This window comes from Calliphora vicina, chromosome 4 (assembly GCF_958450345.1).
Source record: "Calliphora vicina chromosome 4, idCalVici1.1, whole genome shotgun sequence".
Lineage (NCBI taxonomy): Eukaryota > Metazoa > Arthropoda > Insecta > Diptera > Calliphoridae > Calliphora > Calliphora vicina.
The window spans coordinates 5,592,329-5,616,802 of NC_088783.1; the positions used below are offsets into that span (position 1 = coordinate 5,592,329).

Below are 24,474 nucleotides of genomic sequence, written 5' to 3' on the forward strand. Positions count from 1 at the left end.
ATTTTTCCTCAAATAAGCTCACTATTACTGCTGGTTGCCCTCAGGGCTCCTGTCTTTCACCCATTTTATATAACATCTACACTTCAGATTTTCCAGAGTTAAATGGTTGCAATACATCCATATTTGCTGACGATACTGCCTTATTATGCTCTGGAGAGTTAGCCGAGGATATAATTAACAATCTAAATTCATCATTAGAAATTGTGCGTAATTATTTAACTAAATGGAAAATAACCATAAACTGCTCAAAAACTCAGGCCATATATTTCACAAGGAGAAGAAAGGAATGTTATACCCCACAGCGATGTATACAATTTCAAACATCTGATATCTTATGGGAACCAAAAGTTAAATATTTAGGAGTATTATTGGATACAAAATTGAACTTTAAAGAGCATATTTCTTATACCATCAACAAAATCAATATAGCCACAAGAATATTATACCCTTTTATTAACAAAAAATCAAAATTAAGCTGCGAAAACAAAATTATAATATTTAAAGTTATATTTCACTCAATAATGTTCTACGGTGCTCCAGTCTGGTCAAATATAGCGAAGACGCATATTAAAACTCTACAAATTGCACAAAATAAATTACTCAAAATGATATACAACCTCCCATGGCATTTTTCAACTTGGAGACTGCACAACATAAGCAATATCGAAATGCTAGGCGAAAAATTACAACGCCTTAAAAACAATTTTGACCAGAGATGTCAGTTTTCTCAATATCAGCATATCAACAATATGATATCACCTTTAGTTTAGTTTTTATTTCTCCTTTAGGTTTTTAAGTTTTACTTTATAAAATATTTTTTTTTTTTACATTTAAATGGGGTTTTTTTTTAATTTTTCCTCTTGATTAAAACTGTTATGTGTTCATTATTATATTAGTTAGACAAAATACTATTTTTGAGCTGAAAAGATTTATATATGTATATCTAAACTCTCTATATTTAAAAATGGAATATTGTATATATATGCCTTTGTACAAATATTATTATAAATAAAGAATTGAATTGAATTGAAAAAAAATTGTAATTGGAAAAACCCTTTGTGTGTCATATTATGTTTGATAGATTTTTTATATGAATTTCTATGACAATTTTAATTAATGTCCATTTTGAAACCTAGAAAGGTGTTCAATAATTATCACTATTTTTAAAAGATAGATAACATTGAATCCCAAATATTGACTATTGAATTATTGGTGTATGATTTAAAAATTAGGGATTTTATAATTTTTGAGTTTTATTATGAAACATTTGAGCAATATAAATTAATACAAAGTATTGTTGTCTTGTCTTTGGAGGTCAAGCACGAATCAAGACAATTTCGGATACTCAGTTCCATGGAAAGCGTTCTGCATCGATCGTAACAAATATTAGTAAATCGGGTGAGTTAAAACTTAACAACCACCTCATTCTAAATACTTCTTATGCCCGTAATTTCAGTAAATAGATATATCGTCGTCCCGAAGTTATCTTCACGTACATATATCACAAAATCAAAAAAATGAGTTAAGACCATTTTCTTTGTTAAAATTCTCAGTTCTATCGATCTGTTCAATCGACAGGTTTATATCTCTTATAATTTCAGAGATATTGTGGAGCAATTTTGTTGTATATCCATTTTTGCTAAAAATTTAATGTGTTATGATACCGTATGTGACATTTTTGTGGATATACAATAAAAAGTGTATGGAATTTTATAAATATAAAAATCTTGTGTTATCTTCACGTATGTGATACAAATATTTAACATGTTTTTAAAAAAGATAAAATATTTTATTTTAATTATAATAGGCATTTCGAATTCGTTTTATATTCGTGAATTTTACAGCATACAATCTATAACGGTTATTTGTATATATAGGGTGTCTCAGTAAGGATGCAATTTTTGATTTTAAAATAAAAACATGTATTTTTTGAGATAGTTGTGATTTTTTATTGGAAACGGAATAAAATATCTGTCAAATGACCGCACGGATCTGATGGCAAGGTATACGTATATGCTTTGAATATCTATCATTTTGTCTTGAAAAATATTTATTCATGTGCATGAATAAAATTGCCAAAACTCTCTTTCTAGCTCGTATTTTAAAACTTGATGATGGAAATTCATCTTCACTTATAAATGTTTTATAGAGTAGAGAAAATAATTTGAATTTATTATATTTTATTATTTTATTTTGGTAAATGGAACTTCTTTAAAATTATATTAGCTTGCTAGTAACGAATAAACTTTCAAATCGGTCGGAAGCATTTCCATAATTTTTAAAATTAACTTTTTGGATTGATTTTGTTATCGAATCTAAAATGATAATGACTTATTTTAATTTTAGGAATCGTTCTATTGTACTAGGACAGTGTAAATCTCTTAAATTTGAGAATGTCCCGGCTTTAAACAGTTTTGAACAATTGTTTTCAAGTTACTTCTTTTATACAAAATGTCAAGGAAAGTAGTGGATACTATTTTATTTCTGTTTTGTGACAAACAGGAGTCGCTCCAAAGTATCATATGCTCAATGTTATAAAATCTTGCAATACATTTTCCTAAATTATAAAAGGGTTTTTTTAAGCCCGCCAGAACTGGATTAACTGTCTAATGAACGGTCTCACTGTTTTCATTTTCCAATGTTAATACCACGTTTGTTGAATAAAAAAAATTTTTGATTAAAATTTACTTTTTTATGGAATTTTTTACAATTTCAAGTTCTATCTGGCTTAAAAAAACACACTTTAGAATTTGCCATAATGTTTCCAGAGCGAAAACAAAAATTAAGATTGCTGGTTTATTTAATTTACTAAATACATATGTATGTACGTTAATTTTGGATACTGAAAGTATAACACATATACGTGAAGATAATTTTGGAGACAAAAATTAGTGCAGTTTTTATTAGTACATTTTCACGTATGTGCCATAAATTAATTAATATTTCGAAAAAAGTGGCGTATACAACAAAATGGTAAATTTTTTTTGGAGCTAAAAATGCCAAAAGCTTGAAAAATTTCCTCCATTACTTTGGAACTAATCGATGTAGAATTTCAAGCACAACATAATACACAAATATCGAACCACTTTTTTCGGCTCAATTTTTTTATATAAATCGTTAAAATTTTAAATTCAATTTCCCAAAAAAAAATTTTTTGGACTTACGTGAAAATAACTTCGGGGCGACGAAATATCGTATAATTTTTCAAATATTGTTTATGTAAATCTAATATCGTACAATGTATAAAATATCGTATAATTTATAAAATATTGAAAAATTTATAAAATTTCGTAAGTTTAATGAAATATCTTAAAATTTACCATATATCGTAAAATTTTTCTAATATCGTAAGATTTTAAAGTAGCACAACATCTATAAATCGTGACTTTATGTAATATTTCTGAAATAATGGAGAATTTTATCAAATATCGTAAAATTAATTAAGTAACGTGTATAATTTATCAAATATTGGAAAATTTATTAAAATTCATAGGGTGTTTAGATTTAATTTAGTGTTAAATATTGTTACGAAATTGTACTTGAATTCAAATATAACGATTTTAACGGCTGATTTAAAAGTAGCATAATGCTTTCAAGTAACAGTGCTGTAAAACTGTAACATATCTGTGGGCATTGTTAAATAAAAGCTTTCAGTTGATTTGATTGTAAGTTGGCAACGCTGTATTCGAGTTCGAATAATCAGTTAAAGAACATTGTAGAAAGTACATCACAGATGGCGTATGATCTAGAATATTCGAACTTTGATAGTTAAAGAGCTTTCTAGATGGTAATGCAGTGTTATAAATAGTGGCAGAGGTTGCAGTCGTTAGTGAATTTATCAGAGACGCTTTTCGAATAAACATCATCTAAGTGCCTTAAAGTGTGTTGTGTTTTTCAAGTAAATTCGTGTACATTATAAATTGTGTCTGTAATTCTGAGAATTTATAAACGTGTATAAAAAAACATTGAGTGGCTATTTAATTCTGTTGTTGTTGTTGTACATTTTAAAGAAATAAAGAGTTGTTACAATTTTCAAACTACTAAACGGCTTTTATTTGCAATCAAAAGTATCCGGTTTATTTAAAGGAAATAAACCAGCGTTTTGAAAAGGTTAAAACGTAACAATATCATAAAATCATTCAAATAGCTTAATATTTATTTAAAATGAAGCAAATATTGCAAAATTTATGTTATACTGAACAATTGTTTATCCAATATCGTAAAATTTTTGCAAATATTGTAAAAAATGTATTAAATATTTAATAAAAATTATTGGATTTATATTGTAGTATTGATTTAATATCGTAAAAGTTATCAAATACTACAACATTTGTAAAATATCGTAAACATTAAATTTTATAATAAAGAATAATACTATAGTTTTTATTACTACGGCTGCTACCTATCTAAGTACTTTTGCCCCTCTATTGCTAGTATTTATTTAATAAAAAATATAAAATTACAATTTACTTAGAATATTTTGTTCACAAATACTTTGGAGCATAAGTATTGTAAAGAAACTTAAGTAAATACACCTCTTGCGAAAAGGTTCATGTTACTAGTTCTTGTTCAAACGACACTTGAAATTCGTTGCGAACTTACAAATTCCACTTACATGCCATTTTACAGCACAAATTCATATTGTTTCGGTGAGTGTGTAGGTTGTTTTCTTCTTTTTTTTATACGCTTAAATATGTCATACAATCATTTATCACTTAAAGTTCAGACTATAGACATTAAGATGCTTTTGGATGAGTTTCTTCGACGCAAGCACGCAATAAGGAATTTGCTCATTTCTTTCTATCTTTAAACAACTTGCCACAAGAAAGCGAAGGGACAAAATTACAAAAACATGAAAAGAAGAAAAAAGTTGTAGAAGAAAAAAAATAATTTTATCTCTTGTTATTTTTTGCAAACTATATTGGAGACAAATAGAAAATAAAAATCTACTTTAAATTTATCTTTAAAATAAAGGAAAATTTACTCAATTTGAAATATTTAATTTGATTTCTACTTAGATGAATACGAGAATTCTTAAGATTTTTTTTCTTTTATCTTTTACACACATCAACTTGGATAAACAACAGCAATTTAACAACCAGAACAAATTCTTAACCAAAAATATTTTTCTAAGTTTAAAGAGATAAGTAGGAAAGTGAAACTTATTAATGGTTAAAAAATTAAAATTTAAGAATTTTTAAAGGGATCTGCAAAGTTGTTCGAAGAAAATTATATTATATTGTATATTGAAGCCTATTTCATAATGTAAGCGCCTTGAAATTCTTATCTGATACTAGATTAGAAAGAACTAAATAAGTAGTAAAATACTTATGATCCCTTTAACTTTAGCAGCTGTAGTTATTAAGGTCATCAAAAAGATTCCCTGTTGTTCGTCAATTTTTCACTCGCTTGCGTTCATAAATCATTATTTCTTCTACATTTTATTCACATTTTACTGCCAGCCAACAAATAGTTTTTCACATTTCACATAAATTTACATTTTTTATGATCTAGAATATTTTTGTTTTTGCTCATAAAATTCACTCTTCATAAAATTTATCTGAATTTTTTATAATCGTAAATTGATGTATTAAGTATTTGTCATTTATCTTTGAAAACTGTGTGAATGTGTTTGCTCAAATACTTACGTCTCATTTTACAACAATCTAAGAAAATGAAATTCGAACAAATAAATTTCGAAGGTAAAACACTGGAAAATGCAAAGAAGTACAAATATTTTTAAAGGAAACAATTAGAACACAAACAAAACGACAATCGACTGCTGAATAATAAGAGAAAATACTAAAAGGAAATTAAATTTTTCAAGTTTTAATGGAGGGAGATGTTGATGAGGAAAAAGCTCTTCAAATGTATTCTAAGTGCAATTGAAATTTAAATTTGAATATTCAATAAATTTGTATGAAAATAGTAAATTTTCGTATCTAATGTGTGGGAATAGAATGAAGTAATGCAACAAAGGGGTCGATAAATGTTAAGTAGAAATAACAAATATCTAGTCATTGATAAAATTGAATTTAATTTGTTTTAGAATTTATGTAAAAAAATCATTGTTATAAATGTTTGCAGGGATGAAATTTATTTAATCTTTTTTAAATATGTCTGTGCAATGGAAATTAAATGTCATAAGTAGAGGTAGTAAGAGTCGCTGCTTTAGCAAAATGTTAGTAATTATTGAGGTAAAAATAATTCAAATGAAACCGAAGTAATACATTTTCTAAATGAAAAAGCATTCTTTGTGCGAAATTTATCGTATCGAAGATAAGAAAACCGATTATTTAAATTTATCAAATATCGTAAAATTCATAAAATATCGGAAAATCTAAAGGTATTATCAACTAATACTTATATACATATATTTGATCCTTATAGTTTCTAGGTTGTAATGAGTACGTGGCTTCCCTTTTGACTTCTTAATAGATTATTTCAGTTACACATAATCCAAGTATTATTTGATTTTTTTTTTATCAATTTACCCTTGTAAAGCATGTCAGTTATTATGTTTGATGTCACTTATGTCCATTTATTGTTAAACTGATTAAAATGAGTGACGAGAAAAAAGTGCGTACTAAATTTATTAAATATTTTCAACAAAACCCAACTTGGTCCTACAAAAAGATGGCCAACCAATCAAAGGGCTGCCGTCAAAATGATTCCAATGTTATTAATCAGTAGCGGGAGAACTTGTGCGTTAATAGAAAACCTGGTTCAGGTAGAAGGAATTGTCCACATGATGTTTCTAAAGCCAATAAATAGAAATCATTTTCAAAAAAGCTCCCAAAACATCCGGTAGGAAGGCAGTCCGGTAAGCTCAGTACTCGGACTTTTTGGTACGAAAAGTTAAAGGCAATGCAGGTTTAAAAACATACAAGGCTCAAAAAGTTCATGACAGGAACTTTTTAAAAATTTAAAGGCCAAAGACAAAGCACGGAAATTGAAGTCATATTTTATACAAAAAAATACCTGATGCATAATGGATGACAAAACGTATGTTCTGGAAAATTTTTTGCAGCTTCCGGGTCAATATTTGTATGTTGCTGATGCTCGATGGAATGTAGTAGAAAGATTGAGGACCCAAAAGCAGAAAATTTTCCCAAAAATTTCTTGATATGGCAAGCAATAAGTAGTTGCGGCAAAATAAGCCAAACATTTGTTACAAAGGACTCTATAAATACCGAAAATTACATCATGGAATGTTTACAAAAGAGAATGCTTCCATTCATAAGACTTGTTAATGTGTCCACTTATTTTTGGTCTGATTTGACATCCTGTCACTATGGTCTTGAGTGGTACAAGAACAAAACTGTTGTACCAAGAGAGGCAAATCCTCCAAACTACCGGGAGCTAAGACCAGTGGAGAGATATTGGGCTCTTGTTGAAAGAGAATTGAAGCGCACAAAAAAGGTGTACAAACTTGTGGTAGATTTGACTACCTGTGGTAGATTTGGACTACCTGTTCGAACAAAGTGACAGAAAGTTCAGTAAAAACCTTCCGGAAAAGGTTCATAAATTCATCACTATTGATTAGAGCTATAAAAGTAATATTTTTTGTAAGTTGTAATTATAATTTCAATCAAATAAAAAAATCAAAACTGTAAGTTTAATGGTTTCATTTTTATTAACATATATATATGATAAGATTTTTTCGATATCAGTCCTTATAAGAGATAAGCCATAGAATATACAAGTAGATTTCGGATCGGATAAGATACAGAATAATGTTTTTCTGTTTAATGTTTTTTGTTTAAAATTAAAATTCGTTTAAATTTTGCTTATACCCAAGGCCTTTTATGACCTTGATACTCATTCTCCATATATTCTATTTTTTTCTATATTTAAAACTTATACTCGTCATTTTTTAGATTTTACAGATTTATTTAATTTATTTTTTTGAGATCTCCAACATTATGCTGTCTTTTTGTGAGAAAAACATTTTTATATTAATAAATATTTTATTTTATTTTTTTAAGTTGAAAAATATTATTATTTTATATATAAAATTTGTTTAAACTTTTTTCTTATCCCTTAATTTCCTTTAAATTAAATTGCAACAAATTTTTACAATTTCACCCAAATACTTTAACAAAAAAACATTTTATTGAAATTTTCAACTTTTAATGTTTCATAATTGATAAATTTCACAACAATGAAACAGAAAAAAAAAACAAAAATTACTAAAAGCTGTCTGCAATATTTCAACAAAAATTTAATTATTAAAGGACTCGCTATAAAACTGAAACTTTTTCTTCTTTGATTTTTAACTTTATGTATTCTACTTGGCTATGGTTAATGAGCTGCTAAAAAAGTTATTCAATACGAAATATAAGCAAAGAAAAAGAAAATGGAACAATCACATAATAAAAGCCTGTAAATATGCTAACAAATACTAAGAGCAGCTAAATGCAATAAAAAAGGATGTTAAATAAAAAGCGATAAAGACCTTTTTTTGTACAACTTTGATGGCCTAAGAGCAACAATTCGTTTAACACTTGTATTAAAAAAAACCGGTTAGTTTTGTTGTAGAAGAAATTTTAAATAACATGAATTCTAGAAAGAGTTTAATAAAGTAAAATTACTTTTTATTGGCTAAAGAAATAAAAGTTTGTTGAATTATATTTTTTTTTAAATTTTGTTGCTTTTGCCTAACAAAATAATAGCAAGAAAGAATAAGTTATTCATAGCCATGATCCGGCATATAAAACATGTTTTAATTTACTTGCATTTTCCACTATTTCTTTGCTATTCTTTTAACATTCTTTAATTTTTTGTAAAAGAAGGAAAAAAAAATAATTATAAAAAATTAGAAACTTATTGAAGGTTATTTTCTTTGCTTTTCCACTCACACTTTGTTTTAATTTAATTCTTTGTGTTCAAAATGTATTTTATTAGTCTCTAATTCGTATTCTGTTTGATGGCGGCAAAATCAGAGGTTTCTAATTTAAAGCAAAACAAACATTTTAATTAAAACTTTTCAAATTAGTGGGTGCAATAAAAATAATTGCAACAAAGATAAAGAATACAAAATTAAAAAAAATAATAATTGTAATGATAATGATTTTACAAATTTCAAGGCAGCTGAAAGAAACTTGCTGCAGATTGTAATTAAGAAAATGATAACTAAAAATTGTTTTATTCTCTACTAGTATAGAAAATGCAGCTGTTGCTTTTAACATATTGGTCAATGTTAGGGTTTAATTAGTAATTATACTGTATGTTTACAAAATTAAATGCAGATGCTTGTTGCCATGATAATCAGGATTATTCCTTTTGCCATATTCTCTTATTCTTGGAAGTATACTTTACATTTTTTTTTAAATTCCTGTTAAAATGTGTTTGCACGTGTCCTTACTAAAACTAAATTATTAAATAATGTAACGTCGGAAAAATCACATAAATTTACGACGAGTACATTAGTTAGTCATGTATATTTAGAAACTAATATAATCACTTACATACGTCGTTTTAGACATTCAGGTTTTATGTAATAGAAGCATGACTTACCTGTAAAGAGAGTACAAAAAATATTATAGATTTTATTATTCATAAGAAAAAAATTGTATATGTTCTAAAGTAAAAAGTCTAATCAAAAAATTGTTGGACGTCTCTATGTTTATAGTTGACACATCTGCAATAAATATAATGAAAGCTTAATCTGTCTTTAAACAATGTTCCAAATTTCATACAAATCGGACTATCGCTTTAGAATAGAGTATACAAAACTTATACCGAAAACCGGTCAACCAATTTATTCATTTTTGTTTCCGTTTTTTAACATTTCGGTTTATTGAAAAACCGGTTTTTGTAACCGGTTATTATGAAATATATTATTATAGCATTTGACAATTATAGCATTTGACAATATTTCGTACACAGAGAAAACTGATTTGTGATAGCAACCGAATTTGTTGCTAATCGAATGATTATTTGTCTTAGTGATCGAATTTTACAGTTGTGCATACAATATTTTGGAAAGGGTAACTAAAGTTTGTTTGCCTCAACTGAAATTCTTCTTTATCAACTGACTTTCTGTTGTTAGAACTGAAAAATGCTATGTGTACAACCGAATCATTCGATTGGCAACAAATTCGGTTGCTATCTCGAATCTGTTTTCTCTGTGTAAAATATATAAAATAATTGCATAAAGATAGAGACTTAAGAATTCAAAAATGCTAAATTTCCGAAGATTTAGTACACAATTCTTAACACATTTCCTATTAGCGTCCACAAATAAAAATAAATTTAAGGAGAAGACCTTTTTCATATTAAATAAAAATTTAATATAAACCGGTTTTTTTTGAAGACAAACCCGAAACAGTTTAACCGGTTTAAATTTGTTTTTTGGAACTAGAAGTTTTATTTTACTTTACATTTAATTTGCAAATGGTATTCCTGTACGTATGATTATTATAAAATATTATACATAAAATAATAAGTATACGCATCAATGCACTTCATGTTCTTAATTAACACATTTTGAGCTATGATTACATATTAACCATAATTAATGAATGAATGTTAATGAAGTTTATTGAATATTTTAAGAATAAATATTTATTTAGGCCCTAATATGTATATTGCAGCTTAGTAGAGTGTCCAAAGGTACAGCTTTTCTGAAAATAACCTGTTGTTATATCATTCGAACTACATATTGATGTGATCGAAAAAATGTAGAATTGTTCGGTCTTCTCCGAACAATTAGTCTAATTTAAAAAAAAAAAAAAATGGGCATCAGAAACTTTACAACTATGAGGTTATTGTTGAAGAAATGTATATAAAATGATTATAGCAAACATTTCTCTATGAGACAACAAGTAATCTAGTATGGAAGGCTTGACCGATTATACTGAGTAAATATTAGGGTATTCAATTAATCGGGTTTCTGGTTTAATCGGTTAATCGAGCAAATAATTAATCGAGGTTTAGATTTATTCGGTTAATAATCGGTTAATTTAAAATTATTCGATTAACCGAATAATTTCTATTTTAATTTTAAATTGAAAATACAACAACGAATTTTGTGTACAAAAACATAAAAATTTTTTGTAAACATATCGCCTATTTGCTGCAACAACGTCATAACTCAAAATCCGTGTTTTTTGAACTGAGTAATACAAAATATGCGCCGTTCTATAACACGGGCTTGCTGAGTACATTCGAAATTGAAAAAACCGTTTTCAGTTATGTCCGTGAACTTATCGATTTGTAACTCAGTCAGTCTCTGTCCGACTTTAAGTTTAAACGGGGTTAAATTGATTACGCTTTAAAATGACGTGCATTTTTTGATACATTTGTTAGTTATAAAAGTATTGTTTTTGTGAAGAATATCTAAAAGAAAAACAAAATTTATCAACTTTTTTGATTTTAATCGCTTTTCATTGCTTATTTTGATATGGAAGCTTATACAAATTTATACCAATGTATTAAGGAAATTTAGTTCTTAACAAACCATCGTTTTAATAATTCAAATCGGATGAAAATTGTAAAAGTTATTCAACTTTTCACTAACACCTTTTTTAGTATTTTTGCCCCAGCCCATATGAATAAAAAAAAAAACAAAAAACTATAAAAAACATTTTTTCTACAATTTTTAATTTACAAGGTAAATTTTGTGGAACTTTTTTGAAAAAGTTTAATAACTTTTGCAAGTATAAACCGATTTTAACAACTAATATCTCGTTTTTGTCTACATAAAATTGTCTATAAATTGACAAAAAATAAAATAACTATTGTTGAATTTGAAAAATTAGGAAAAAAATAAAAAAGAAAGCCAAACTATTTATAAAAACTTAAACAATTTCTAGGAATATAGATCTTATATATACATTTTATGAAAGCTTAATTCTTTACCTAACTATAATTGTTTAAAATTTTAAAAACGGTCTAAAAATGTGTGAGTTAGAGGTACCAAAGTACAATGACCTACGAAATAACTAAAAATTTTGAGGGTGTTTCAAAATCTTTGTAAACTGTTTTAGTATATCCTCACCTAGGCCTACAACCTCCACTAGGTGGCTTTTCAAGTTCTGACAAAAAGTGTAATTTTGTAGCAGAGTGTAATCTTTCATATAGTTTTATCAGATTTCAAAAAAGTCAATTATTTTTTGTGTGAGTGTTTTTTTATTGTAAACATCGAAATTAAAATTCATGTTTTCTCGTATATTTGACAAGTAAAAATTTCTGTTAAATACAGATTAGAAAGATATTAACATCTACTATTTATATTTCTGAAATCGCATGATTTGTTGAAAATCTATTTAAGAAATAATAAAATGTCACAAAACATTCAAAGAAGTTTTTCTCGAAACGACTTTTCTGGAATTATGACGTTGTTGCAGCAAATGAGCGATGTTTGAGTCTTTTTTAGGATTTTAGTGAGATCTTCTGAAATAATCTTTTTTTCTTACGATTTAATAAAACTTTTCATGGAAAAAATCTCTCTAGCTGATTGTATCAAAAGCATGATAAAGAATATTCTTTTTTGGATTGTTTTAGATTTCGATTAATTTAATAGTTTCGTTTATTTATGATAAGAGACTCTTTTCAAAAAAAAGTTTCATCTATACATGAACATACAAACAAAGTTTCAAATATATGTAAATTAAATATGTCAGTTGTTATACATACTCACTAATCATGTTTATTGGGTGTTCAAAAATATCTAATCTTGAAAGGGAAAAATAAATACAAATTTTTTTTTAAAGTGCAAAAAAAAGGAATTTCGGTTAATCGCTTAATCCACACAAATTAATCGGTTTATTTGTTATTTGAAAATCGGCAATTTTAAATTATTCGAACAGTTAACCGTCCATAATTAATCCGTTAACCGATTAACGGTTAATCGATTGAATACCCTAGTAAATAGGAAATACATTGTTTGTTAAATTTCAATAATTTATTTTCGTAAATGATTTTCGTTGGACTTATATGGAGAGTCTGGCTAATTATGGACCAATCGATATGAAAGTTTACATGGCTGGGTTATATTAATCTTGTATACCCACCATTTGGGGTAATTTAGCAGGACTAAGACGGTCCAAACGATTCATTCCGTTGTTTTCGCTCGGAAAGGGTGACTTGAGGATACTTACTGGTTTATTCACCGGACACTGTCTTTTAAGGTATCACCAATTTATTTTAAGTAACGTCGAGAATTTGTGGACTTATACCTAGCCTAAATCTGTTCGGATGAAAAATCTAAGGCTGCACAAAATATCCTATGGGTTACAGTGCGTAGAGCCTCACTAATAATAATACCCACCATCAATATGTGACAATAAACGATTTATTTTCATATAAAACTAGTTATGTCCAATTTTATCAGCAAATGTTGCCCGATTTTCGCCATACTTTACTGTATAATTTCAGAGTACATACTTAGAAAAAATTTGTGTAAAATTTTATCAGGATTGCCGCATAATCAACATCAAGTTGTATTCCGTTGGTGCATTTGGTATGGTGACTAGGTGAAATCATCGATGAATCGATATTGCCCATTTTCAATACCAAACAAACCTTATCAACTTATAGTATTTGTGAAAAATTTTATCGTGTTTTCAACACACAGACATACAGACAGACATATCTTTATTGTCTTAGACACCCCCCCCCCAACTTTTTTGATGGCTTGTATAAAAAGTGAAAAAAAAACATAAATTTATTCCAACCTTATGATTTAAATAACTAAATCGCCATAAACATCAACATCACATCATTCAAATCATGTTTATTTTAGTTGTGTTTAACAAAGCGTTAAATTAATTTAATTTTTATGATGGACTTCATCATCATCAGCATCAACATCATAAAGTCACCAGCAAATCATAAAAACAAAATAAATCTCAACCATGGAACAGGAAAAAAAAAGAAAAACATAAACACTGACATAATGACATACCAGAAAGTTTAAATGAGTGATGATTGGTTTGGTCAAACATGAAAATAAAAATTTTAAAGTTATAAAAATAAAACAAAACATCAACTTGTTATTGTTGACATTTGAAATCAACAAGTTTTCAAGGACGAACTAATTTATAGCCTATAAATTGATACATAATTTAATGTTCTTTGAAATCAAAATTTACCTCCATTTGTGAGCCTTTTTTACCCATGCCACCGCCGCCTCCAGCACCTCCACTTTGTGCTGCATTCATGTTGCAGAGTAAGTATTTCCAACGTTTGCCACAAAACCGAATAAAGAGTGGTTACACTGTTGTTGCTTTTGTTAAATAATAAACAATTTATTTATTATTTTGTTGGAGGATATTTTCCTTTCTTTTTTTTTTCTTTTTGTTGGCTAAATATTGTTTTATTTTCACAAACTTTTAACCTGGACACCACAACCGAAAAAACTTTCTGCTGCTTTATAGGGTCTGGAGTGTAGTAATAAAAGTAGATGTTGGAAAATTCAGGTACATTTTTGTTATATTTTTTTATTTATTTATTTTTTAACACTTAAACAACAACATTTTAGTTTTGGTGTAATTATTTTTTTCGTTTAACAACGTTTTATTATTTATACAAGACTCAGTTCAGTTCAGTATTGTTTTGTGTTACTTGCTCGCACCGGTTGCAATAGTCGTACATTACAATCAACCTTGTTGTTATTGTTGTAGAGTATTTCCGTTGTGGATTTTGTTTCCGTTTCCTTTTGCTTGTTTTTTTGTTGTTGTCTTGTTTTAGCTGCCCGAATCCATTTATGCTGACAACAATACGTAATTTAATTTGTTGTTATTTTATCTTGATTTTTGTTGTTGTTGTTTTCACTTCAATTGCGACCTTCTGTTATTGCGTGGAAAATGTGTGTGATAACATTTTATATTGTTGCTGTTTTTGTTGGTTTTGTAACTTGTTTGTTTGTTAAACTGACACGTTTTTATTTGATTATTTTTTTGCTCTTTTTAGATTCTTAATTTGTTTTAATTAATTTTTAGTTTTTTTAATTTAATTTAATTTCAAGATTTCTTGAAATTTTAATTAATTAGCTGGAAATAGATTTTCTGTTTTAAATTTAAACACACTCCCACAATTAACTATAATTTAAAATGTGCTTGGAAATACAAATAGATTTTAAGTTGAAATTATTTCCCACACAAGTTATTTAAACAAAAAACATCATGCAAATTTTTGAGAAATTTTATTTTTGCGTTTAAAAGAAATCAAAGAATTGTCGGTAAAAGAATTGCAAAAATATTTTTAAAAGAATGATTGATTGTTGCTGTGGAATGAAAAATACCACTACTGATTCATTTCAGCCATTTATAATTTTCAATTTCAAAGTTCTGCTTATGAAATCTGTGCCTTCGATAAGATAATTTCAACCATTATATGAATATAAACCTTTAACTATTTCCTATCTGACGGCTACATATAAGTATCCAAATTGTTTGCCCCATTTTAACATTTTAATACAATAACATTGTCTGAATGACTGGATGATACCCAATATTATTTGCATACAAACTAAAAATAAATTAGCTACATAGTTACTACATTTTGGTTCATAACTTTTAAACTAAGCGAGATGCAGAGCAATTGTTCTACATAGATCGAAACAACTGGACGGGGATGGACTATGAAGCGGGTGAGGCAAAACTTCCCAACCACTTCATTCTAAATACTTTGTAACAGGAATTGTAGCATGTGGCCGAGCGTTGTAATGATGGCATATTACGGTTTCATGTCTGGCCACATATTCTGGGCGTTTTCGGCCAATTCATGCTTGAAACGAGTCAGTTGCGTTCGGTACAGGTTCCCTGTGATGGTCTGGTCAGCTTTCAGCAGCTCATAATAGATAGGACCCTTTTGCACCCACCAAATGCAGACCCATTACCTTATCTCCAGATATATGACTATGGTATAGATTCTGCTGGTTGGCCAGGCTTTTAATCATAAGTAATGAATCGGTGCAAAAATGATTTTCTTTTATAGTATTCAAACATCATTTCGGAAATGCAAAATTGCCTTTCAAGCTCTCTCGGCTTCAATTGGTATGGTACTCAATTTCCCTGCAAACGTTTTGAAAATGCTGATTGGTAGCTTTCAATGATTTTGCAAACTCTTCATAAGTTTGACAACAACCTTCATGGAGTAATGTCTCCAATTCTTGGTCTTCAAACTTCTTTGGCTGGAATGGGCGATCTTTGTCTTCCGTTTCAAAATCACCACTTCAGAACCATACAAAACTGTCAGGTTGCAAAACTCAAAAATTCCCCTAAAAAATATTGAATAAACCTATTTTACAGTAAATTGTCCAACGATTTCAAATATGCTACTCTTAAGATTTTTGATTCAGAAGATATAGCCCTTCAAAGTCGACGGTTTTTCAGTTTTCAAAAAAAACAGACCTTTTTGGGTAATTTGGTCCGCTTTCAGATACAATATATCGAAAAATTTTAATGTTTTTTTTTGTATTTGTCCAGGTAAATAGATATTTAGCAACTATGCACGTTTTCAATATTTCTTAACTTTGATGCCAAATAAAAAAAACTAACAATTTCTATATTTGCCATATTTTCAAAATAAGTTCTTCGATTATTCCTTTACCTAATGCAAACATTTCAAGCTGTCCGTTCTTTCCCCATTTTTGGCTAGAGGTAAAATTTTTAAAAAAGACATGGTTCCAAAAGTGACGTATAACCGTGAAAAACCAATCAAAAAATATGTAATTTTAAATTATAAAAGAAACACAAAAAATAAAAAATTTAAAAAAAAAATATTTTATTTTACTTCTTATAAAATTGATTTTTCCACAAATTTCAAACTGAAAGGCTGATCAATTATCTATCATATGCCAATTTTGGATTATCTTATTTGGTTAAAAAGTTATGATTTTTGCAACGAAAAAAGTGAAATGGAGCCACTTTGCGACGCTTTGTTGGTATAAAATTCAACATATTAGAAGCAAATAAAACTTTGTTGTTTACACTATAATATTCAATAACTAAGTGAGAATAAATGACAGATGTGCAACCTTCAAAATGATTTATATATTGTAAATAAATGAGCTTTTTAGTACATTATTTGAATGGAAAGACCAAATTATTTTTCAGATCTCTTATTATTGTAATATCTATTTCACTTCATAAACGTACAAATGTCACTTACGATGACATGAAATTGCCCATATATAATTGATTTAGTGGTTACGCCTTTTTCGCCAAATATTTGCCATGACAAAAACAAAATTTCAAAGCTATTTTCTTTTTGTTTCCTTAATGATACCTTTATTAAATAATAAAAGAAAGAAAAATATTTTTCTATTACTTCTGATAGCCGGTAGGCGAAACGTTCTTAGTTATTTCTAAGCTACACATTAAAAACATAATTTACAATTGTAACTGCAGCATTATCGCAATTGTATGCAATGCAAAGTTTTTGCTTAATAAAACCACAAATTTATTATGTGTTTAATGTCGATCAATCACTCAAATCCTCTTACACATTTGAATGGAATTTTAAAGGCTGTTCAAAACTGATGACACATGGTTTTCTTTTTTGCTCTAATATTTTGCAATAGTTTTCATATTTCATTGAAAAACTTGCCAAACGGAAATGCTGCCATATTAAAACGGAAATTAAATATCAACACTTTAATGCACAAGTGTTTGTTTGTGTGTTAATGTACACTAGGCTGGTCCTTATCTAAAATCATTCTCTATCTTTGAAAAAACAAATGCTGAACATTTGAGCAAATTTAGATAAGGTCGACGTAATGCACATTTTATTTTAAGTTTAGAGTTATGGGTCAATTAGCAATGTATTGAAAACAGAATTAAATGTTGAAACAAAATTCCAACTGAAAATAGTGATTGTATCTCATTTACACATATGTAGATGCTTATACTAAGAAGACTCAATATGACCACGACTTTTTGATTTTCCCGGCTCTTAATTGCAAGGACTTCACTGTTGCTGTCAGCAGGCATTTAGTTGACTCCTGCCATTTAGTTTATGTTAGAAAATACTTTGACCCAAAACTAGAAATTTAAAATCAAATGAGCAACTCTAAACCTTATAAGACTTAGCTCAAATTTTTAGACGACGGAAACATAGTTTTGACCTTGGGTCACCCTAATGTATTAGTATATGTAAAGTAACATAAAACCTCACAGCTTAAAGAGAAAATGAAAAACTAAAATACAAACAATAAATAAGAATAAAAACCGTATACATAAGGACTGAGATCGAAAAAAACTTAACATACATAAATGATAACAAAAATTAAACCAATAATCATACAGTTGTTTTATTTGATTGAAATTATTATTACAATTTACAAAAAATATTATTTTTATAGATCTAATCAATAGTGATGAATTTATCAACATTTTGCGGAAACCCTTCCATTTAGATTTTTATAGTGCTTTCTGTCACTTTGTTCGAACTCCGTTTAAAATCTACCACACTTTTGCACACCTTTTTTGTGCTCGTAAATTCTCTTTTAACAATAGCCCAATGTCTCTCCACTGGCTTTAGCTCCAGACAGTTTGGAGGATTTGCCTCTCTTGGTACAAATACCACATTATTGTTCTTGTACCTCTCAAGACCTTGCTTAACATAATGACAGGATGCCAAATCAAGCCAAAAATAAGTGGAAACATTAAGAATGAAAGCATCCTCTTTTGTGTAAATTTCGTTATTTAGAGAGCCCTCTGTAACAAATGTTTAGCTTCTTTTCCGCAACTGCATATTGCTTGCCATGCCATGAATTTTTTGGGAAAATTTTCTGCTTTTGGATCCTAAACTCTTCTACAACATTCCCTCGGGCATCAGCAACATAAAACTATTGACCTAGAAGCTGCGAAAAAATTTCCAGAATATATGTTTCGTCATCCATTATGCAGCACGTATATTTTTATACCCTACACCACCATAGTGGGGAGGGTATAATGCGTTTGTGCAGATGTTTGAAACGCCCAAAAATATTAGTCTAACACCCACCTTAAAGTATACAGATCGACTTTCTGAGTCGATTAAGCGATGTCCGTCCGTCCGTCTAGTCGACTGGCTGGCTGGCTGTCCATGTAAACCTTGTGCGCAGAGTACAGGTCGCAATTTTGAAGATATTTCGATCAAATTTGGTACATATTATTTTTTCGGCTCACAGGCCAAGCCTATTGAAACTGGCTGAAATCGGTCCATTATTTCACCTAGCCCCCATACAAATGTCCTCCCGAAATTGGACTTTATCGGTCATAAATGTTTAATTTATAAATGTATCTCCACGAATTGCGCTCCATATAAGTTTTATATATACATAATTCATTTCACTAAATTTTGTTACGATCGGTCCATAATTAGTTATAGCTCCCATATAGACCCGCTTCCGAAAATCACTTTAACATGCATAAATCGCTTAAAAATGTTGGTATACATACAAAATTCAACATAGTTAACTTTAATATAGACATAAATCACACGACCTAATTTAATGGTGATCGGTCCATAAGTGGACATAGCCCCCATATAAGGCCAACTTCCGAAAATCACTCAAAAATATAAATTATTGAAATTTTAAAAGAAAAATGTTTTTGGTGTTTTACTTAGTGTAGGGTATTATATGGTTGGGCTTGACCGACCATACTTTCTTACTTGTTTGTATAAAATTTGACTTCAACTTCCGTGCACTGTCTTTGGCCTCTAAATTTTTAGCAGAGTTCCTGCCAGGAACTCTTTGAGCCTTGTATGTTTTTAAACCTGCATTGGCTTTAACTTTTCGTACCAAATAGTCCGAGTACTGAACTAACAGAGTTGTTTTACTACCGGATGTGTTGGGAGCTTTTTTGAAAATGATTTCTGTTTATTGGCTTTAGACATCATGTGGACCATTCCTTCTACCTGAATCAGGTTTTCTATCAACGGACAAGTTCTCCCGATACTGTTTTATAACATTAGCATCGGTTTGACGGCAGACCTTTGATTGTTTGGCCAACTTTTTGTAGGACCATGTCAGGTTTTGTTGAAAATATTTAATAATTTTAGTACGCACTTTTTTCTGGTCACACATTTTAATGAACATAATTGACATGCTTTACAAAGGTAACTTGATCAAAAAAAAACCAAATAATACTTAGGTTAAAACTTTTAATGAAAAACATGTGTTAAGGTTTCTTCGATCGCAGTCCTTACGTATGTATGTACCAAAAGAATGCTTGCATATGCAAGTTTTATAAAGAAAATTTCAAAGAAAGCCGGAAATAAAAGGAAGTTATTATTGCCTTCTACAAAAGGATAAAAGGATAAGCCAAACATTAATCCTGGTTTTAGTTTCATCTTACAGTTTTTGTGTTTAAGAAATTGTAATTTATGACAAAAGCCAAACAATTTTGTCTGCATTTATAATTAGCTTATTTTTAGTTCATATTTTACTTGAGTAAAACACTGTAGTGGTTAAAAAGAAAAAAAAATTAAGAAAAATAGGACTGTAAAACTATCAAGTCATGTTTTAATAAAATACTTGTACTCATAATAGTTGAGTAAATATTTCCACAGTTTTATGTATCCATCATATTTCATTTTACATTTTTTTTTAGTTGAGTTGCCGCTTGTTTCCTGCATAAATTTATCAACACTATTAAAACCTTCACCAACCATCATTATGCTGTTTGTTATATACTGCAGCAGCAAGTTTAAAAATAACCCATTGAGAAGCGCCAGTTTAAGAATAAAAAAATAAATAATTTTTTATTTTAAATATAAGCAAGAAAATCAGCTACAATCATTTGCTTAATAACTCCTTATGTTTATTTTATTTTAATCCAAAAACCTCATTTAATGGGTTAAACTATATTACAACCACTAATACAACTATATCGTCACAAAAATAAAAATAAAGCAACCTAGACGTATGCTCCTACAACGATACAACCATCACAAAGTTTTGCTAGAAAAATTAAGGAGAAAGAAACATAATAATAAAGAAAAACTAGTGCACATTTCACTTTATAGTCAGTTTTCCTTCTACTTAAGCACGTAATAGTATCAAGTCGTGTTTTTCACATCCTTATTTTTTTATTTTATTTAAACATTTTTTTAAAGAGAAACTGCCATAGCAAATAATGTCATTCTATTGTCTATATTATTGTGCAGTTACAAAAAATCTACAGCCTCTCTTCTTTCTCTTTCTCTTTTTACAAACTACTTATTATTGTAATTGTATGGCAGCATTTAAACAAAAATTTAAAGGAACACACTGTCAGCTGTGGAACTTTTATAGAGAAAATAATATTTACGGTTTTTAGTTGCAGCACTTGGCAGGAGTTTTAGCTCCGGCTGCTGCTGCTGCTATTGTTATTATTGTGGTTGTTATTTGCCGGTGGTTGCTTGTTAATTTCTTTGGCAATGTAGGTCAATTAAATTTTACAGTCACACTTGCTTCTACTTTTTTTATTTTTATTTTTTGCTTGATTGTTTACGAGAATTTTCTGTATTGGAATTTTGGCAAAGAGAAAGACTTAATAAATTTTTTGACAAAATTTCCTGCATTTTATGGTCAATGACACTTTTTTAGTTCAAATACGAACAAATGTTTGAGGTAATAAAAAAAGCATGCCATTGTTTACCTAAAAGTATGCTTTAAATACGTATTATTTTGGCATTGTGTTTAGGTTGTTTCATAGTGAAATGAAACTAGATAGAAAAACTACCACAATACTTAAGATATAATGTATAAAATGCTGCACAGTGGGGCTATGTTTTAATTTGTTGGAAAATTGTGACATTGGTTTCAAAAGTTAGCTCACTTGACGTGAAATCCCCCATATGCATACTAAATTTGGTAAAAAGTATGATTTATGAAAAAGGTACTTTTGCGAAAAATTACTCTACTGTTTTTCTATTGTTTTTATATAAAATACTGTCAACATAAAAGAAACATAATTAAAAATTAAAAAAAGTCACTTTTGCTAAACGTACCTTTTTGGTAATCTTGTAAAACCTGAAATGTTTCTATTAAAATTGGAGGGAATACTTTAAAAAATGTGGTAGAAAATGTTTGAATATTAAAATTTTGTAAAAAGGAAATTTTTTTTAAAAAAGTACTTTTTGTGCTAAAATGCAGCTAAAACCCTAAAGAAATGTTTATACATTTAAAAAATTTATTCAAGGCCTTTAATATACATATGTATTGAGTATATTACGAAAAAAGTACTTTTGTAGAACTTTTATAATAATTTTGTCTTTAATATCTATATTGATAAAAAGTCTGATTTACGAAAAAAGTACTATTGTGAAATACAATTAAATATTTCCAACTGATATATTGAAAAATATTTTTTTGGGGTTTTTTATTCAAAATTTAGCAAAATATTTAAAAATATTTTTTGCTCAAAAGTGCTTTTGGTTTTTGTATCAAATTGTTTAAAGTTTTTGAATATTAATTAAACCTGTAATAATATTGAATTATTTAAAATAGATAATATTTAAAAATTTGTGAATAAAAAATAATTTTTGCTAAAAAGTACTTTTTGGTTTTTTTGTAAAAACTGAAGTTTTTGTTTCAAATTTTTTTTATGTTAATTAAAGCTGTAATATTGAATTATATAAAAATTACATCTTATTGGAGAACTATAAAGTTAACAATTTTAGAGCAATCTAATGACGCATTTTCGCAAAGACACACACATATATTACAAAAAAAGCTATCTATTACTACTACTCAAATAAGTTTTGAGAGCATTTAGAAAATTTCTAATATTTAATAAAAATAAATGCAATATATTCCGATTTCATTTCCAAACGGAATTGCAAAAGTTTTATTAAACAATGAAATGCAATAAACTATTGCTGAATTTTCCTAAAATAAAACTAAAAAGTAAATATTGTTCTACATTTCAGTTGATATTTGCTATATGAATTCAATGCGTTCTATTCTTTGTAAATATTTTGCAACAGTAAAAAGGCAATTCAAAAACGGAAACGGACGGGGAAATGGAACTGGAAATGTTGTTTGGGAAAACAAAAGGCAAATTGTAAATTGCTAAAAAAGGCATTTAAAATAAATTTTTTTCACAAGCTAACAAAAACTATAAAGACACATTTTTGATGTACATTGTTGACAATGTATTATAATATTTGTATGTTTCATTTATTTGTAGTTTTGTGTAACGTGCTATTTATGTATTTTTATTTTGCAAACTCTTCAGTAAGGAATGTTTTTACTTTGAAATTAGAACGTGCCTTCATTAAAAAAGGATAATTAGAAATAATGTTGACAATAGCTAAATATTTACAAGTAGTTAAAACAAACAAACAAAGTAAGCATAAGAACATACATACATATACTTTAATACATCAATTTAAAATTAGAAATATTTAAAATTTAACATGGAAGCTGATTTGTATGTATTATTATTAAGATTTAAATATTCATATATTTGCTAACATGTGTTCATTGTTAATATCATTAAAGTTATTGCAAAGAACAGCATAGTCTTGTTATCAAAATCAGCTTAAAAACGATAAATATTTTCGCATAATCTTAGGTGTGTATATCTGGTTTTGTGAGCCACAATAAACTTTTGTGTGTGTATTTTTATTGTTGTAAAATCTGTGTTCGAATACAAATTTTATTTTATCATCAATGAAAAACATAAATTTTCTTTTCTTTATTTATAACTAAGCCTGCAGACATTAGCATTATTTTCTTGTATTCTTCGATTAACACTTAAAAGGTTAGGTGATTAAAAATAAGAGACCCAAAGCATTTTTTAAATTGTTAATGTTGATTCAACCTATAAATATGTTTCTGCAACATTTTTCTCAAAAGCATGTTTTTACTATAAACATGTTGCTTCAATATTTTTACTATAAACATGTTGCTTCAACATTTTTACAATAAACATGTTGCTTCAACATTTTTACAATAAACATTTTGCTGCAACATTTTTACTATAAACATGTTGCTGCAACATTTTTACGATAAACATGTTGCTGCAACATTTTTACGATAAACATGTTGCTGCAACATTTTTACTATAAACATGCTGCAACATTTTTACGATAAACATGTTGCTGCAACATTTTTACTATAAACATGCTGCAACATTTGCTGCAACATATTTCATTATAAACATGTTGCTGCAACATTTTTCATCATAAACATGTTGTTGCAACATTTTCTGTATAAACATGTTGCTCAACATTATCTGTATAAACATGTTGCTCAACATTATCTGTATAAATATGTTGCTGCAACATTTTTACTATAAACACGTTGCTGCAAAATTTTTACTATAAACATGTTGCTGCAAAATTTTTACTATAAACATGTTGCTGCAACATTTTTACTATAAACATGTTGCTGCAGCATTTTTACTATAAACATGTTGCTGCAGCATTTTTACTATAAACATGTTGCTGCAGCATTTTTACTATAAACATGTTGCTGCAACATTTTTACTATCAACATGTTGCTACAACATTTTTACTATAAACATGTTTCTGCAACATTTTTCATCA

The 24,474-nt window shown here is 28.1% G+C and overlaps 1 protein-coding gene across 2 annotated transcripts in view; it reads right to left on the bottom strand.

Moving 5' to 3' along the window:
- LOC135958125 (venom dipeptidyl peptidase 4) overlaps positions 1–24,474 on the bottom strand; it is a 342,726-nt gene that overhangs the window by 243,367 nt on the left and 74,885 nt on the right. Inside the window, exon 1 of one of the 2 annotated variants that reach the window (XM_065508994.1) lies at positions 14,100–14,212. The exons of the other annotated variant lie outside the window; for it this stretch is intronic. Coding sequence (XP_065365066.1) covers positions 14,100–14,168 — 69 coding nt within the window. The 5' untranslated portion in view covers positions 14,169–14,212. Of the gene's footprint in view, positions 1–14,099; positions 14,213–24,474 lie in introns of those variants that run through there. 2 annotated transcript variants of the gene reach the window in all.